This window comes from Taudactylus pleione, unplaced genomic scaffold, assembly GCF_031769625.1.
Source record: "Taudactylus pleione unplaced genomic scaffold, aTauple2 ptg001314l, whole genome shotgun sequence".
Lineage (NCBI taxonomy): Eukaryota > Metazoa > Chordata > Amphibia > Anura > Myobatrachidae > Taudactylus > Taudactylus pleione.
In genome coordinates, this window is record NW_028285714.1 from 3,394,177 (window position 1) to 3,413,860 (window position 19,684).

Genomic DNA, 19,684 nt, shown 5'->3' on the forward strand with positions numbered 1-19,684 from the left:
TCTACATGTCATCCCACAGTGATAGGCAAGTATCGGTGCAGTTTAAATAGGAAATACTTTACTAAGCACCTAAAACACAATTTTTTCATTTGTATCAGACTTTGTAAAGCAATTGGAGAACATTGAAAGGAGACTCGGATGGCTGATCACAAATGACAGCACTCCCTAGAAAATATAAAGATGCAAAATATGTAAATGCAGGTATTGAAATTGCTCCCTGTTGTCAGTAGGATTCTGGTGAATAATGAACTGGGTTGAATCCAGTGGTGGAACTAGCGAGTGGTGGGCCCAGGTGCAGCAATATCAAAGCAGGTGCAGCCCCTCACCCCTAATACACACAAGCATACCTCCCAACATTGGGGAGGACAGCAACAGGACTTGTGTGCGCTGCCTATGCAATACGTTTTCTCACTCTATAATTGTCACTCCATGCTTCTTTGTGAGTTTCAAATGCAGTCATGTGTCTGTTTCTTTCTACTAATACTGTCACGCTTGTGTTTTTAAAGATAAACAGACAAATTTGTCATGGACCATTTCCTTTTCATTACACTATGCTAAAAATATATTTTATTTTAGCATGAAAATGTAAAAAAAGTGTTTTATGGTTCACAACTCGTTTTCTATATCTGAAACAGGCTGTGCACGGCAAGGCAGTCAGGCTGGTCACTGGGTGCAGCACGCCAGCTGTCACCATGCCAGAACTGTAGCGGGTGGCTGGTTCAGCTGTGCTGGGCTGGATGACAGGTGCAGGGCAGCTCCTCCCTGGGTTTTCGCGCCAGGGGCTGTCACAAGATCATGACATAAGATCCCCATCGGCAAACGCAGGACCGCCTCAGAGAGGAGGCAGATGATCCAGGGAGACATGAGGGGAGGGAAACATAGGCTGCACAGGTCTTTTTAAGGGGTGCGTTTGAAATTTTAACAACTAGCATTTGTGGCCAAAGTAAAGAGGAAGAATTAACTTTTATTAGAAGTGTCTCTTACACACAATATTAGTAGTATATAAAATAATACTACTGTCTGCAGTGCTATTTTTCTAGAAATATAGGTTCAGGAACGCCTGAGGGGGGATGGGTGGCGGCAATGCTTTAGCAGGTGTGGGGCATCAATGGGTGCGTAATTCTAGAAAAGCAGGATTCTTACAAACACAACCAGAAGGCAGGAATACATATTAATAGATAGGAAAAGCCAGATCCATTCTACATATAAGTAAAGCTAAATACATTGGAAATGCCAGATTCATATTAAATACATTGAAAAAGCCGGATCCACCGGAAAAGCCCAATCCACACTAATTTCTCACACACACAGAAAAGCATGATCCATATTAAATACAGGTATATATAAAAAGCCAGATCCATCTAAATCCTGATAATAAATATACCCCTATGAGCAAACTCTAAATAAGTCATAAGACATGTCTATGGATACTTGAGCCCCCCCCCCTCCCCTTCTCGGAAGTTAATCTAATAACACATTACTTTGTACAGTATGGAGCACATATAAGGTATGGATTAGAACCATTAGGACATTAAGCGGTCTGTTTACTAAGCAGTGTTAGGAGACAGAGGGCTCTATTTATTAACATTATTTTTACTAAAATAAAGTGAAAAAGGGTGTTTTCACACCCTTTTCACATTATTTTAGTTTCCCCTGTAGTTACTAAAGGGCAATTGGAGTAGAATTAGTAAAATTCTACTCCAACCCCTAATTATCACTTATTTTTAGTAAAGCAGATCGCATTTCCCATAACTGTAATGGGAAATGTGATCCGACCAGAGTTACTAAAAATAAATTGTAAAAAAATACCGGGGGAAGCCCTGTGATAATAACGCCACCTGGAGGTGGCGTTATCCAGGGTCTCCCCCGGTTACCGGGCTCCCACTCTGCACTAACGGGGAGAGCAGAGGCGGGAGCCGGTACCAGCAATCAGCTATGTGGTCTACACAGACCGCAAGCTGATTGCTGTAAAAAAATAAAAAATAAAAAATGAAACATTTTTTTCTTACTTACCTGAATCCAGGGACCGGTGATCGGGCCTCCGGTGATGGCTCCTCTCCGGTCAGCTGGTCTCCCACAGTCCACTGTTGCCCGGTCATCAGGTTATCGGGTCCCAGTGCAGTATGGGAGATCACCTGATCGGGAAGCCGGGAGAAGATCACCGGAGGCCAGGAGGATGCAGGTAAGTGTAACGAAGGGAGGGAGGGGTTGCGGGGGGGGAGGTGGGGTCGCGGGGGTCCGCGATCGCGGAGGCGGGACTTAGCGCCAGGGAGCGGGGCTTAGCGTCGGTGGGGGGTAGCAGCAACGGTGGGTCGGCGCATGCGCAGGCTCTTAGTCGCGGTATTTTTTCCGAAAATACCGCGACTAGAGTGCGGATGGGATCCGCAGGGACAGAGCTTTATCGCAAGCTCTGTCCCTGCAAGGGATTTATAGTAAATCCCTGTGATATTGCCTGAATTCGCAATGCGAATTCACTCGGTAATATCACTCTACAATCCGCATTCAATATGCGGCTTGTAGTAAATAGAGCCCAGAGTGATAAGAAAGTGATAAGGTTCCAGCCAATCAGCTCACAACTGTCATTTTTCAAACACAGCCTGTGAGATGACAGTTGGGAGCTGATTGGCTGGCACCTTATCACTTTCTTATCACTTCTCCTAACACTGCTTAGTAAATAGACCCCTCTGTGTCAGGTTTGATAGCTGTGTGTGGCATAAGGTGCTGTATCAAAAATATTTTTAGTGCATCTGCAGCACACCTGGTTGTGGGTAAAGAAGAAAGGGCTCCTATGTTATATATGTATGGTCATAACAATCATCAGCAAGCACAGGTTGTATGGGTGATTCAGGAAACTGCAACAACTGTCCAGGACACACATCAGACAGTTACTGTGCAGACTATGAGGCACGTGTACCATGTGTATCCCACCACTTACCGTGCCACTCTTATCTTCATCTCTACAGGATCTAGTGTAGGATGCCTGCAATCCCCATCATGCATGTCCCAGCCTTGTATCAGTACCCGGGGGTCTCTTCCAACTGCCTGTTCTTTAAGATCTTCGCACCCCCTGCCGAGAGATGCAGTAGCCTATTGCTGCGGTTTCCGGTGAATAGTGACTGACTGGCCGTGGTGCCCTACATGTCCTGACACTACAGTGCATCTTGTGGGACCAATCATTTTTTACATTTAACGTCTTCCGCCTTGAAGTGGGAAGCTAGGCTAGGAGTTGTGAGGGGAGGGACAGGTCAGCCCATGGCTGATCTACGCCGCACATCTGATAGGGTGGCCTTCATGAAGCACAGAAGCTGTCCAATCATATCAGGGTGAGCTTAGGCAGGCACATGACAGTGGAGGTGTCCATTCCTCCTCTCCTGCTGGCCGTACCGCTTCCTCCCTCTGGGGGCGATTCAATTCAACGCAAATTGAATAGCGCCGGGAGCGACCTCCTGGAGCTATTCAATTCAGTGCGCTGTGTGGTCGGAGAATGCCGGTTATTGCGCCTTAAAAAGGGTGTTAAGGCGCGTTAACCAGCATTCTCTGACCATAGTGCCGGGCGCGCGGCTGTTAACGGTACGCTATGCAGAAAAACAGCTGCGCACCCGGCACTTTGGTCGGCTCTCTTCTCTCATCCCCAGGGGGGTGTGAGAAAATATCCTTAGCGCGCCTAAACAGCGTGGTGTATTGACTAGCTTCAGGAGCTCCCTCCCACGGCTATTCAACATCGCATTGAATTGAATCGCCCCCAGAGACACCGCAGCGCGGCGGATGCTGCGCATACTATAATGAATCATGAGTGAGACTACTACCTGGCTGGCCTGCATAATTCCACCAGCCATGGGCCCCTTTACAGCAGCGGGCCCCGGTTCAATGCAACTGCTGCACCGCTGCTAGTTCCGCCCCTGGTTGAATCATCTAAAAGCAATTTTTATAAACTCAGACTGAAGTTATCTCCTTGAGTCTCAATGTCTTTCACCCCATAGTCTGTTATAGTAATTACAAGAAATTGTGCTTTACAGTAAGGTCAACTCTGTTTATATACTGTAGCAACTGGAAACACCTTGAGAACATCTTGGGAATAGTTAAAGCAGTGTATAGTGATATCATTTTCTTTTTCCCTACAAGCCATCGTCATCATGTTTTACATGACCAAGATGTAGATCGCAGAACCTGTGTCCCAATGAATCACCTCTGGCCAGACCAAGCTCCATATACTGTGTGTAACAGTTCATTGTCTGAGTATGGAGTCCTGGGTAAGTAATATATCTTGTGCTGGTTTTCTCCAACCATAACTTATATTGCTATGATAAGCTACTGTAGAGTATTATTATTATGATTACTACTGCAATGATGCCTGACGTTGCCTGTGCTTATTTTTTTGCCTCTCTGTTCTCTTCTCCCAATATACTGTATCTCTATATCCCTATATACAGTTAGGCCCATATATATTTGGACATTGACACCATATTTGTTATTTTAGCTGTTTACCAAAACATATTCAAATTACAGGTATATAATGAATATGTTTTGAAGTGCAGACTATCAGCTTTAATTTGAGGCTATTCACTTCCAAATTGGACAGTTTAATATGAAGCTCCCTCTTTTTTAAGGGGCCAAAAGTAATTGGACAATCGACTCAAAAGCAGTTTCATGGACAGGTGTGAGCTATTCCTTTGTTTATCAATTAAGCAGGCTAAAGGTCTGGAGTTTATTTCAAATGAAACAGGCCATCCTTAGGCTGCAAAAAAAACAAAAACAATCTATCAGAGAGATAGCGGGAACCTTAGAAGTGGCCAAATAAAAAATTGTATACATTCTGAGTATAATATAATGAACCAGTGAGCTTGGTAATGCAAAAAGGCCTGGACGTCCACAGAAGGCCACTGCGGTGGATGATTGCAGGATCCTTACATGGTACGTAAAGAATACTCTCCAAGAGGTAGGCATATCATTATCCAAGTCTGACATAAATAGAAGACTTCACGGAAGCAAATGCAGACAGTTCACCACAAGGTGCAAACCATTCATAGGCCTCAAGAATAAAAAGGCCACAGTAGACTTTACCAACAAAACTCTAAAAAAGCCAGCCCAGTTCTGGTACAGCATACTTTAGATAGATGAAGTCCGATCAACCTGTAACAGAATGATGGGAAGAAAAAGTATGGAGAAAGTTTGGAATGGCTCATGATCTGTAGCATACCACATCATCTGTAACACACGGTGAAGGTAGTTTGATTGCATGGGCATGCATGACTTTCAATGGTAGGTCACTAGTTTTTATTGATGATGTGATGGAAGGCAGAAGTAGCTGGATGAATTCCGAAGTGAATAGGGAGATACTGTCTGCTCAGTTTCAGCCAAATTCAGCAGAGTTGATTGTACAGCACTTTACAGTATAGATGTACAATGACCCAAAACATACTGTGATACAACCCAGGAGGTTTTAAGGCTTTTTTTAAGTATTCACCTGATCTCAACCCAATGGAGAATATAATTCACTTGCTGAAGACAAAACGAAAGGAAGAAAGACCCACAAACAAGCTAGAACTGAAGACAGCTGCAATAAAGGACTGGCAAAACATAATGAAAGAGGAAACCCAGCATTTGGTGATGATGTGCATGGGTTCCAAACTTCAGGCAATCACTGCCTGCAAAGTTAAAAATTAACTTTATTTATGACTGTTCATTTTTGTCCAATTACATTTGAGCCCCTGAAATTAGGGGACTGTGTATAAAATGGTTGCAGTTCCTAAACGTCTCATACGTTTCCTCTCCACCATATGTAGCTTTCCTCTTCTCCCCCATATATAGATCCAGGCTCTAAAGATATGATCTTATATGCTTTGCTGGATTTATGTGGCTACATATTTTAAGATCCAGTTGAACAGTGAGATAAGTATATTCAGTTTGCCCAGAAAAATAGGTGGCACATTGGACATACTCGGCTAATGAAAGCTCTGGCCAGATGGCCGGATCCCATAGGGAGCAGCTAGGGTGGTTGGAGGATTGTAAATCAAAAGTAAGATTGTAGTTCTGCATCTGAATATTGAGTTATCTGAAATATCTTAATTTTGGTAAGTTACTGTTATTTTTATATACAGGTTTTAATATGGGCATTCTTCATCCTTCTAAACTAAGTGTTCACTGCAGTTTTCATAACCAGCAGTAAGAATATTATTACTATATCTATTATTACAACTATAAACGACCACACACACACACCAATAGAAATTATCAGCTATGACTTTTTGGGATTTCACGTTTCTCATCCAAAGCGATTGCAAATAGCAATGGAGTCAGTGGACAATCTTGCCTGGTTCCTCTTTGAATTGCAAAGGGGTAGGAAAGATAGCCATTATAGGAGATTTGCATTGTGGAATACAATGTTCGAATAATGGATAGTATATTTGTATTGGAAGCTAAAGCATTGGATAGACTCATAGAGATTATTCCAGAAGACCAGGTCAAAAGCTTTTTCATCATCAAAGAAAGTATGGAATGATGTCCCCGCTCTCTTGGAGATCCTAGTAGCTCAAAGACTGCTGAATGATGTACCCATATGGATACCGTCTGATCTTCAAGGATTATGGAAGGTAGCACTAGTAATTTTAAAATGTCCACCAGGATTTTTGTCAAGAGTTTGTAATCTGTGTTATGGAGTGAGATCGGTCTATGCGACCCAGTTTGCTGAAGATCTTTGCCAGCTTATGGAAGTAGAGAGTATTTTGTTATCAAGAATATCATTGAAAATGGCAACAAGCATGTCACTGAACCTGGAGGACAAAAGTTTGAAATAGTCTTCATTTAGGTTATCAGGGCCAGGACTTTTACCAATATTCAAAGCCTTAATTGCTTTCTGTGCCTTGGAGCTAGTTATGGGGATGGTTAAGGAGATGGCTGAAGTATAGGACAAACTGAGGGAGGGGTAATCTTTTCCAGAAAGAAAAATTGTCTTACTCTGTGGGAGTTTCAGTGTAGAGAGTTTCATATATGGTCTGAAAGTATCCGTAATTTGGGTACTATTTACCGTGAGGATTGGACAGAAGGTGACCATTCTTATTTCTGAACCTATGAAATTGGAAATTGGTTTAATACCAGTCTCCCATCTGTGTTATTACTTCATCTAATTCACCCTTTTTATTTGAATGAGCATTTTCATTGGCCAAGGTAGGAGCAGACTGAAAGTCTGATATGCATCAATTAATGATAATTGGGAAGATTTGTAAAGCTCAAAAATGTTTAATGGCAATTTTGCAATAAAGAAATATCACCTCTCGTCTCTGCTTTCGATACCTGATAGAACAGGAGAGGGTTATCCTGCTCATATAAAATCTGTAGGGACCTTTGTCTGCAACCAATTGCATTAGACATCCATACCAAAGCATGGTCTAACAGACTAACGGGTTACATTTTCATAGTGAGTATTCGAAAGGAAAAGAGAGGAAAGAGAGAGTCTGACAGTATTGTATATAATCAATCCTGGACAAGGTCCCATGAGCAGTTGGTTAAACTGCTAAAATCATGTAATTTGGACCTGTTTACATGTAATTGAAAACCCAAAATTAGTTTTTTAAAACCGAGTTCCGAACTTACAGCAGACCCGAGCCAGGACTCGGACCCCCAAAAATGATCCGACCTGGGACCCTATTTGCTTTGGAATCCCACAGTTCAGGTATGTTTGGTTTTCAGGAAAACTAAACTCCATGCCTCTTCTACATACTCGCAGCTCCCTCCCAAACATCCCGATTTTGGCGGGACAGTTCTGCTTTAGGGGCAGTTACCTGCTTAACAGAGCAAGTGGTGAATAGATGCCGTGCACATGCGCGGGGTGTCTATTCACTGGAGAGAGGGACTGGGGGCATGCCTAGCAGCTACCTATGTGCTGGGCATTCCCCCAGTGTGACGAAAACGGGGGAAAGGGTGGCGTTGATTGTGAGCACAGAGTTTCCCGCAAGACCCTTTACTTTATCAGTCCCGCTATGCATTTCACGAAAATTAGGAGATATACAGTGTATGTGTGTGTATATATGTGTATGTGTGTATATGTATGTGTATATATATATATATATATATATATATATATATAGTAAATGTATGTTTGCATGCAGCTGTATCTGCATGCAAAGCTCTACGTTAGTGTCACAGCCGCTGGCACTGTAACGTAGCATTTCGCATGCAGATACAGCCGCAGTCGCGCACAGAACATAAGCATGCTGCTTATCATTTTAATCAGTAGAAGCTGTTTGTGCATTCTGTTCGCACCACTGTATGAATGAGATGCATTTGAAGGTAAAAAGTTGCACAGAAAGATGCTCAGTGCTTCAGAGTCACACGGCACTCGCGCGTTATGTGTAACGGGACTTGTAGCGCACGGAGGATAGATCTATGTGGACAGGGATGCGTTCGGCATCCCAGCGGTCGACGGAATCCCAACATTGGTCAGCATTCCAACCTCCGGGATGCCAAAGGTAAGTAGCAGAGTTGGGGGGAAGGTTAGGGTTAGATTTAGAGCTTTGGGTTGGGCCCTAGCGGGAGGGTTAGGGCTAGGCACTAATGGGGGAGGGTTAGGTTTAGGGTGCGGGGAGGGGGAGGTTAGGGTTAGGCACCAAAGAGGTAGGGTTAGGGTAGGGAGAGGGGGAGGGGGAGGGTTAGCATACCGACCAACAAGTGTCGGTATGTTAACCCTGTCGGGTTCCTGGTGTTGGGACTCTGACCGCTGGGATCCTGACTATTGGCATTTCATACCCAACCCATGTGGACACCTTTGTATATTCAGTGACTCAGGTGCACACAGATATACAAGTGTCGCATAACAAATTAATCTGCACAAGTCTGCTGGTTGCATCGCATTGCGACTTAGGGCAGTATTCAATTAGTTTTGCACCCGCGATAAAGTTCCGCCTGCTGGTCTTTTCGTCTGCATTGCGTCTTTTGGCTGCGGAAACTTATTGTGCGCCTCCCCGCTTTTCACTGTATTCAATTCCAAAATGTGTGAAAACAGCCACACGCGAAGTCAGAACAGGCGGAAACTGGTGTCAGAATCGGGGAAAACAGCCTGAACCCCCAAAAAAGATGCAGAAACATTGGGGAGCAATGTAGTAGTGCCCGCTTAGTCCTATTTAAACTGTTTGGGGTACTTAAGTTGGTACAATTGCCTCTAATTAGGGTCTTTGCACAAAGTGGTGAAGAATGGCATAAAGCAATAATTTTTGGAGAATATAAGTAGTCCTGGCATATTTGGGGTACCTGAAATTGGTTGCAAGCATCTTTTAATGTCTCTAAAGTGAAGTTTTAATAAAAAGAGAAATTCCTCTTTCATAAAAGCACCTGCAACCCCAAAAACACTTGGCCCTTTCTTAGAGCACCCCCAGAATCTTATTTCGCTAGTTTTTGAATTTGTCCACCCACTTTGTGCTTTTGTGCCCCCAAAATGAAAGTACTTTTTTGGGGTATCCTTAAGTTTTTTTTCTTGGATTTTTTTGACGCAGTTGTCCTTTGGAGGGCTGTCCCAAGGGTGCTGAGTGGTTTCCCCACCTTTGCACCCCAAAATAAAAATGTTGCACTTCTTTTCTCCTGCTATTCAGAGGCGAATCTTTTTCACTTATTACATTGCATTGACTTTCCACATACGCGAAAAGCGGGTGGAATTGAATACGGAGATAAGTTTCCGACAGGCGTAAAGACTCTGCGTTATTTTTTCGCTGATCTCGGCTTTTCGTGTCTAATTGAATACGGCCCTTAGATGCATATTCAGCAAAAACAGATGTCTGGTGCTATCAGAGTCTCATGGGACCTGGCTCACCGAGAGGGGCTTTTTGGTGTGACTGCAACAAAGATGTGAAAGGACACATCTGTATGTGCTACAGCGTATACTCCAGTCTTTCTGTTCTCCAGGGAGGCTCCATTCCCTGTCCCAAGATGGTCACCGAGCTCGCTACAGAGCATGTGCCAGGACCATCGATAATTGTGCAATAGCAACACCTTCTCACACATCATTTTTTTTAAACAAAGACAACATAAATAGTAGAGCAGTCGAGCGCGGTGATGGGCCCGGTTACTAGGGGTGTGTAACCAAATCACTGCGCCCCCTTCCAAAATGTAAAAAAATACTGTACCATCAGAGGGGTGCCATGTGTAACTCATCCATGGGAGGATCTGGGGAGGCGGGGTAATTAGTGTGATCTCTCCCCTATAACGCTTCTTACCTGCCCACTATCGTAGGCACTGTATAGCAGCATAGCGTCAGCGGGCATATCATGCACGTTCTATAACGGAGTCTTCACATACAGTGCCTTGCAAAAGTATTCAACTCCTTTGCATTTTTCATGTTTTGTTGCCTCACAACCTGGAATTAAAATGGATTGTTTGAAGGTGTGCATCATTTCATTCACAGAACATGCCTACATCTGTGAAGTTTTTTTTTTTATATATATATTGTGAATCAAACAACATATTGGACAACATAGCAGAAAACTTCACCCCCCTAAAGTCAGTACTTTGTCGAGCCACCTTTTGCGGCAATTACAGCTGCAAGTCGCTTTGGATAAGTCACTATGAGCTTGCCACATCTTGCCCCTGGGATTTTTGCACATTCCTCATGGGAAAACTGCTCCAGCTCCTTCATGTTGGATGGTTTCCGCTTGTGAACAGCAATCTTCAAGTCTGACCACAGATTCTCAATTGGATTGAGATCTGGGCTTTGACTAGGCCATTCCAACACATTTAAATGTTTCCTCATAAACCACTCGAGTGTTGCTTTAGCAGTATGCTTCGGGTCATTGTCCTGCTGGAAGGTGAACCTCCGTCCCAGTCTCAAATCACAGGCAGACTGAAACAGGTTTTGATCAAGAATATCCCTGTATTTAGCACCATCCATCTTTCCCTTGACTCAAATCAGTTTCCCAGTCCCTGCTGCTGAAAAACATCCCCACAGCATGATGCTGCCACCACCATGTTTCACTGTGGGGATGGTGTTCTTGGGGTGATGGGATGTGTTGGGTTTGCGCCAGACATAGCATTTTCCTTGGTGGCCGAAAAGTTCAATTTTAGTCTCATCCGACCAAAGCACCTTCCTTCATACATTTGGGGAGTCGCCCACATGCCTTTTGGCAAACTCAAATCGTGTCTTCTTATTTTTATCATTAAGTAATGGCTTTTTAAAGCCCAGCTCTATGCAGTGTACAGCTTATTATGGTCACATGCACAGATACACCAGTCTCTGCTGTGAAACTTTGCAGCTCCTTCAGGGTTACCTTTGGTCTCTGTGCTGCCTCTCTGATTAATGCCCTCCTTGCCCTGTCTGTGAGTTTTGGTGGGAGGCCCTCTCTTGGCAGGTTTGTTGTGGTAGCATGTGCTTTCCATTTGTTGATGATGGATTTAATGGTGCTCAGGGGGATCATCAAAGATATGGATATTTTTTTTTTATAACCAACCCAGAATTGTTCTTCTCAACAACTTTGTCCCTGACTTGTTTGGAGAGCTCCTTGGTCTTCATGGTATGATGCCTCTTGCTTAGTGGTGTTGCAGCCTCTGGGGCCTTTCAGAAAAGGTGTGTTTATACTGACAGATAAAGTGACACATAGATTTCACACAGGTGGACTTCATTTCACTAATTATGTAACTTCTGAAGGTAATTGGTTGCACCAGAACTTTTGAGGGGCTTCACAGCAAAGTTTGCACATGCAAATTTTCAGAATTTTATTTATAAAGATTCTTTTTTATATATTTTTTTCTCATTTCACTTCACCAAATGAGACTATTTTGTTCAGATCCATCACATAATTCAGATTAAAAAAATAAAAATAAAATTACAGGTTGTAATGTAACAAAAAAGGTAAAAAGCCAAGGGGGTGAATACTTTTGCAAGGCACTGTAGATCATGCAGAGTAGAGCACATAAAAGTGTAGAGTGCGGAACCTTTAAGTGATTCTGGCAGACTGACAATCTGGAGGTTATTCCTCCTGGTTCTATTTTCCAGGTCATCGATTTTGTTCCATAAATTAAATTTACATTTCTGCAGTTTGGTGTAGTCAGATTTTAAATGAGCTATGTCCTGAAAATTCTCCCCTACTCTATGCTCGGTCTCTGAGATGAGTTGGGTTATTTGGTGTGTTTGACCTTTCTACTTCAGGGTCCATAGGGGGTCCACAGGGTTGACCTTGGGGTATAGCTGGATTTGGATCCACGGGCACCACGCAGTTAAAGCTTTGCTGCTCCCAGGATGCACTTGGGTCCGTCCTCCTGTATACCCCGCCCCCGAGCCACAGCACCTCAGTTTTAGTTTGTGCCCGGCCGGAGTCGGGTCACCCTGGGCAGTGGGGCTGCATAAGCAGCCCCATAGCTTTATTTTTTATTATTTTTAAAGAAGATTTTATTTATTTATTTTTTACTATCTTCAGAGCGGCAGCATCAGACGTCCACGCTGCCGCTCCAGCAGCCCCGCTGGCGCTGCGACTCCAGTACTGATCTGGGGATCGCAGCGGGACCCCGGAGTCAGTACTTGCGTGGCTCCGGGACCTCCCACTGACTGCTGCTGGACGCACGGGGCGAGGTAAGCCGTGTACAGCGCTTTGCGTTGTGCGCGGGGAAACTAATGCAGTCTTCAGCCGCCGGTCTCTGGGGACAGACTGGCAGCGCTAGTAGTGGCGGCGGGCTCCCCCTTCATGGCATACCCCGCGTGCCCACTGGACCACCAGGGAATAATTGCTGGAAGGGAACCAGCGTCCCTGGGGTTAATTGCTAGCCAAGGCAGGCAGCCTTCCCTGGTTTAGTGGCTCCTCCCCTCAGCCCAGCGCGCCTTCTCTCGTGTGCTGGCATCGCTGGGCTGTTCCTCTTGCGGCCACTCCTCCTCAGAGCTCTCCGGCGGCCATCTTCTTGTGGCTAATGCAGATCTCCCAGGCGGTGCGTGGACCGGTCCTCCTGCGTACCTCTCCCCTGCAAAGGACAGTGTTCGCAGCGCTATAGCCCTCCCAGACACTGAATCTGGGAGGTTGATTGTAGCGAAAGGTGCAGTGAGTTTAACTTCTCTGCATGGTATGTGACTTTTGCTAGTGCTGCTGTCTGTGCTTATTTCTACTTACTGTCAGCCTATACCTATCCCTTTCCTTCTCCTACAGCCCGCAGGTGCGTGGGGGAGGGGTGTTCTTTCTGTGTACCTCACTTATATAGATCTACGTATTTGTGAGGTCCGTCACATACAGTGGTGTGCTACACAGTACCATGTTGTGGGCTGTTTGTGTTGCATACGTGGGAGTGCGTGGGTGTTATACGCCTCACCTCTTTTCGGTGATACACTTTTATTGCAAAAGTTATTGTGTCATATCTGATGAGGAGAATGAGCGCTCCGTGGCTCCTGTGTTGTTTTCCTGCCGGCGCTGTTCGGCAGGGGTTGATGGGGTGGATTTGTCTCAGGACGATCTGTGCGGGCAGTGCCAGCTGGTACCTGGTCCCTCTAATCCCCCGGTGGCGCAGGATCCTCCTTGGGCAATGTTTACACAAGTGCTGGTGTCGATCGCGGACCGGCTTGCGGTCCCGACTGCGGTCCCTTCTAGGGCGTTGCCCCAGCCTACCATCCCCCGTTCCCTGGGTGTTACGCATCTGGTGCAGTCTCCTCCCGAGTCTCAGACTGTGGGTCCTTATGTGGGATTGCCTGTATACGTGCAGTCTCCCACGGTGACGCAGCAGTCAATGGTACCCTTTCAGGGGTATCCTCAGACGGTACCCCCTCCCTGGGTGGATGTCCTCTCCAGCTCTGTTCAGAGCCTGGTGGCCTCGTCATCAGCTTTTCAGTCAATGTTACACAGTGATCTGCCCCCAAAGGCGTCCAAGCGACCCGTTCCGGCTTCACTGGTGGCGCAGTTCACGGACACGGACGTGTCTTCGGATGACGGAGAGATCCATGAGGACTCTGACTCGGATGCCGGGGCCCAGGAGGTGGAGACTAAGTCCTCCATTAATGTGCCGGCATTAGTTAGGGCGGTGCGGGCCATCCTTCATATAGAGGAGGATGCGCCGGCTCCCAGGTCGAAGTACCCTAATTTTAAAAAGGCCAAACTAGCTTTGACTGTTTTTCCCCTGTCCGACCAGTTGACGGATCATATGGCAGGGGCCTGGCAGTTGCCCAGCAAGAGATTCCAACCGCAGAAACGGTTGGCATCCAACTATCCTTTTCATAAGGCTCATTGCAGGAAATGGGAAACTCCGCCTGCGGTTGATTCCCATGTCACCCGCTTAATTAAAAGCGCTACGTTGCCTTTACCGTCTATCTCCTCCCTGAAGGATCCCACGAACAGGAAAGTGGAGACTTGTTTAAAGTCTATCTACTCTCTCTCTGGGGCTGTGGCCCATCAGTCCATGGCCATCTCTTGGGTGGCTAAGGCCATCGAGAGCTGGGCCAACGCTTTGGAGGATACCATTCCGGATGATGCTCCGGATATCCAGAAAGCGTTGATAGGACAAATGAGGGATGCGGCTTCCTACATTGGGGAAGCATCGTTGGATGCAAGCCTGCTGACCTCTAGGGTGTCGGCTGCAGCTGTGTCGGCGCATCGGTCCTTGTGGCTGCGGTCCTGGAGAGCTGACGCAGACTCCAAAAAGGGCCTGGAGGCTTTACCTTTTAATGGAGAGTTGCTTTTTGGTCCAGACTTGGACAAAATAGTAGATACTCTGGCTAAGTCTAAATCAGCCTTCCTCCCTTCGGCTTCAGCACCTACCAAAGTTCTACGGAGCTCTCTCTTTCGGTCCTCTCGGGTTCAGGGCAAGGCCAAAGATCAGTCTTTCCCGAGGCAGTTGGCGACCAAGCCGGCCTCTAAGCCCAAGAAGCAGGCCTGGAGTGCCAGGCGCCCTTCTTCCAAGCTGGAAGATAAACCTTCTGCCTCATGTGACGGACTTCCCTCTGGGGGACCCCAGAGTGGGAGGCCGACTTCTTCAATTTGCCCAGTGCTGGCACAATACCACCACGGATGCTTGGGTTCAAGAAGTCGTCTCCCAGGGGTACGCCCTGTCTTTTCGGCACAGACCACCCCACCAGTTTTTCTGCACGAGTCCTTCTCAGGACAAAACCAAGGCTTTACAGATTCAGGAGGCTATAGAGTCCTTGCTGAAAGCGAGGGACGGGGTACTATTCTACTCTGTTTCTGGTGCAGAAACCCAATGGTTCTCATCGCCTTATCCTCAATTTGAAGTCTCTGAACAAATTCCTCAGAGTTCCCAAATTCAGGATGGAAACATTACGTTCCATCATTCTGGCGATGGAACCTGGGGATTACATGGTGTCCCTGGATGTCCAGGACGCCTACCTCCATGTTCCGATAGCACCTTCGCACCAGCGGTATCTGAGGTTCGCTATCCTTCAGCATCATTATCAGTTCCGGGCGCTACCCTTTGGCCTCTCCACGGCACCGAGGGTAAACACAAAGGTTATGGCAGTCATGGCCGCACATCTTCGGAACCAGAATGAACGGCTGCTGTCATATCTGGACGACCTCCTGTTGCTGGCGAGCTCCCCGGAGGTACTGCTTCAACATCTCCACCTGACGATCGCTTGCCTGCAAGCGCACGAGTGGTTGATAAAGTCCTCCCTTCCATCACAGCGGATGGTTCATTTGAGAGCCCTGCTGGATTCTCGTCAGCAAAGGATCTTCCTGACTCCGGAGAAGGTCTCCTCCCTACAGCTGCGGATACACAGTTGCCTGAGCAGTTGTCGCCTGTCGGCTATGAGAGTTCTGGGGTTCATGGTGTCGACATTCGACATGGTGGAATTTGCCCAGTTCCATTCCCGGCCCCTGCAGGGGCTGATTCTATCGGAATGGAACGGGTTACCTCACTGGATCCGCTCTCAGATGCTGGTGTTGTCCCCGAAGGTTCGGCAGTCTTTGGCTTGGTGGTTTCAGACAGCTCATCTGGTCGAGGGGCGTCCCTTTTGGATCCCGGACTGGGTCCTGCTCACGACGGATGCCAGTCTCTGGGGTTGGGGGGCAGTGACCGGCTCATTGTCACTTCAGGGTCGTTAGTCTGCGGAAGAAGCTCTTCTCCCCATCAACATCCTGGAACTGCGGGCGGTATACAGGGCCCTGCTGTTGTCCGGCCCCGCTCTTCACGGAAGGGCGGTTCAGGTGCAGTCCGACAATGCCACCATGGTGGCATATATCAACCACCAAGGAGGAACTCGCAGTCGGGCTGCGATGTCGGAGGTGTCTCGCATCCTTGCTTGGACGGAGTGCCACATTCCAGCGATCTCGGCGGTCTTCATCCCCGGAGTCCTCAAATGGGAGGCGGACTTCCTCAGCCGTCACGACGTGCATCCCGGGGAAAGGTCGCTTCACCCAGAGGTGTTTCAGCTACTCGTGGACAGATGGGGGCTGCCGGAGCTGGACTTGATGGCCTCCCGTCACAATCACAAGTTGCCCGTTTACGGGTCAAGGACAAGAGATGCAGGCGCATATCTGGTGGAGGCGCTGTCGGTGAAATGGACATTTCACCTGGCGTATTGGTTTCCTACGATATCCCTGCTTCCTCGGGTCCTGCGGAAATTCAAGCAGGACGGCAGCACGCTCATGCTGGTGGCTCTGACGTGGCCCAGACGTCCTTGGTACTCCGATCTGAGGAGCCTCTCCATTGATGCTCTGTACCTTCTTCCTCAACATCAGGACCTATTGTCTCAAGGGCCCTGCCTTTACCCGGATCTGGGTCGGCTGTCTTTGACGGCGTGGCTCTTGAGACAGCCGTCTTGAGGTCTCAGGGCTTCTCGAGTTCGGTTATTGGTACCATGCTCAGGGCACGCAAGCCTGCTTCCGCACGGATTTACCACAGGGTGTGGCGCACTTACTTTCAGTGGTGTGAGTCCAGAAGCTATGATCCTCAGGTGTTCCGAGTTTTTAGAATCTTGGAATTTCTTCAATCAGGTTTGGACCTCGGCTTACGCCTTGCCTCTCTGAAGGTTCACGTGTCCACTGTGTCCGTGTGGTTCCAACGACGGATTGCTACACTTCCAGATGTTCACACCTTTTTCCAAGGTGTTCTCCGACTCCAGCCTCCCTTCGTGCCTCCTGTGGCTCCTTGGGACTTGGCGGTAGTGCTACGGGTCCTGCAGGGTCCTCCTTTTGAGCCTCTTGAGTCAGTGGAACTCAAGTGGTTGACGTTTAAGACCGTTTTTCTCCTGGCAATTGCTTCTGCCAGGAGGGTGTCAGAATTGGGGGCGCTTTCCTGCGTCCTCCTTTTCTGATTTTTCACCAGGACAGAGCGGTGCTCCGCACTCGTCCTGAGTTTTTGCCTAAAGTGGTTTCGAAGATCCACATCAATCTGGAACTTATTGTGCCAGCTTTTCAGTCACCTGATCTTTTAGCTGGTGAGGCTTCCTTAGATGTAGTCCGGGCGCTTAGAAACTATGTGGACCGGACTGCTTCTGTTAGGAAGTCTGATTCATTATTTGTCCTCTTTGGTTTTCACAAGAAGGGTTGGCCTGCCAACAAACAAACGTTAGCCCGTTGGCTTTGTTCCGTTATTTGTGAGGCTTATGCACAGGAGGGTTTACCTGTGCCAGCCTCTGTTAAGGCTCATTCCACTCGTTCTGTGGGTCCCTCTTGGGCTGCTAGACGTGGCGCCTCTGCTGTTCAGCTGTGTAAGGTGGCCACTTGGTCTTCAATTCAGACGTTTTTGAGGTTTTATGCGTTTGACACCTTCGCCTCTCAGGATGCATCCTTTGGGCGCCGGGTTCTCCTTTCAGCACAGTAGCGTCCCCGCCCTTAGTTGAACTGCTTTGGGACATCCCCAAGGTCAACCCTGTGGACCCCCTATGGACCCTGAAGTAGAAAACAAGAGATATGGTAAGAACTTACCTTTGTTATCTCTGTTTCTACGAAGTCCATAGGGTCCACAGGGCACCCGCCCTGACGCACCTGGCTTCATATGGGCTGTGTGGCTGGTCACCGGTTTTCCGTCTCCCATTTCTGTGAGTATGGTTTCTTGTGTGTTCAGTCTTCCTTCTCTCTGTTTAGTCTCCTCCTTCGGCTTTGGCTGCTTACCAACTGAGGTGCGGTGTGTCCCGGGGGCGGGGTATAGAGGAGGACGGACCAAAGTGCATCCTGGGAGCAGCAAAGCTTTAACTGCGTGGTGCCCGTGGATCCAGATCCAGCTATACCCCAAGGTCAACCCTGTGGACCCTATGGACTTCATAGAAACTGAGATAACAAAGGTAAGTTCTTACCATATCTCTTGTTTTAATCTCCGTGAGAGCCTGTTTGAAGACTGCTGCTTGGTTCTGCAATAAGAGGCCTATGGTCTGCTTAATAGCTTTGACTACATCCCCATAAGTAATAAGGGAGCCAGCAGCACCTGGGATAGGGGAATCGGTATGAATTACTGCTGGACCCCTGGCCGGTGGTTCAAATCCTGACAGCGGCTGGCCGACAGAGGAGGAAATCCTGATCGTCCCTAGGTAAGTATCAACTAACCTATTTTTCCCCCTAACCCTCCTTTAGGGTGCCTAACAGTAACCCCCCCCGTGCCTAACCCTAATCCCCCCTCTAAGTGCCTAAACCTAACCCCCCCTTCCTCACCGCCTAAACCTAAGTCCCACGGGGGTGTGCCTAACCCTAACCTTCCCCCCGGGGGTGCCTAACCCTAACCCTCCCTTCCCCTAGCCTAACCCTAACCTCCCGGGTGGGTGCCTAACCCTAAGTCCCCCCCCGGGAGCTTTAAACCTAAAATACCCCCGCCCCCCCCACAGCTGTCCGCTGCGGCGCCCAGCAACCGCTCGATCGGGATGCCGGGCGCCGGTCTACCAGGCATCGGTAAAATGACAGGCGTCTAGATTTAGACGCCTGTCATACGTCCCTCGTCGGGATTAAATTGTCTGGAAGCCGGCGGTCGGCATTCTGTCCGCCGGCTTCCTAAACGTATACCGGAATAGGGGTAGATGTAGATTGTAGGGATGTTGAGGTGTCTGTAGCTGCCATTTGAGCCATGGCCGTCATGTTGGAGTCAGTGCAGTATTTCTCAACGTAGCCTTTCTGTCGTTTCCCCAGCATGGGTGAGGAGAGAAACTTCTCCATACAGTTGTCAGTGGGTCTCAGTGGCGAAGTATCGCTGTGTGGAGGCCGGAAAGCAGCCATGTGTAGGTTGAATGCTGAGCCGGCATCAGAGCTTCAGCTAAACACTGCTTATTTCATGGCCGCCAGATCTGGAAGTACTTTCCAGTGGTTGTTAATAGAAAGTAGATTGGTGAAAGTTTAAAATTGCAGACATTCGAGAGAGAGAGTAATTATTCCAGTTTTATGATTATTAAAACATCCATTAAAGGTATTGTCTAATGTAACCTGCCCCATCCGGAAAGCAAATAGGGCCGTCCCTGCCATACCTGAAGCTGAGTTATTGTATTCTACCATTGTGCTTCATGCCAGGCAACGAGTGTAAATTGTCACCTTGAAAAGTTAGCATTTGTCACAGTGCCTAAATGAAGAGCAACATATGTGCAGATAAGCTTTAAACAAATGAATCATATTGAAAGTTCCTGAGCCATGTCTCCCAATCGTCACAAATGGGCTCGTAATGTGGAAGATAAAATTAGACTCGGATTAAGAGCTGCCATGGGAAATTTCACTTTGTATACTCTGGGAAATTGATGAGCTATATTGTGTACTGCATATACACATATAGAAAAAAAATCTGTTTAATATTTTGTAATGTGAAA

At 47.3% G+C, this 19,684-nt stretch overlaps 1 protein-coding gene across 2 annotated transcripts in view; it reads left to right on the forward strand.

The window, feature by feature from the left end:
* The window catches only part of OGDHL (oxoglutarate dehydrogenase L), a 129,032-nt gene that overhangs the window by 85,696 nt on the left and 23,652 nt on the right, over positions 1-19,684 (forward strand). For both annotated transcript variants that reach the window (XM_088463109.1, XM_088463108.1), the window contains exon 16: positions 4,123-4,250. In XM_088463109.1, the coding sequence (XP_088319235.1) occupies positions 4,123-4,250 (128 nt within the window). The remainder of the gene's footprint in view (positions 1-4,122; positions 4,251-19,684) is intronic.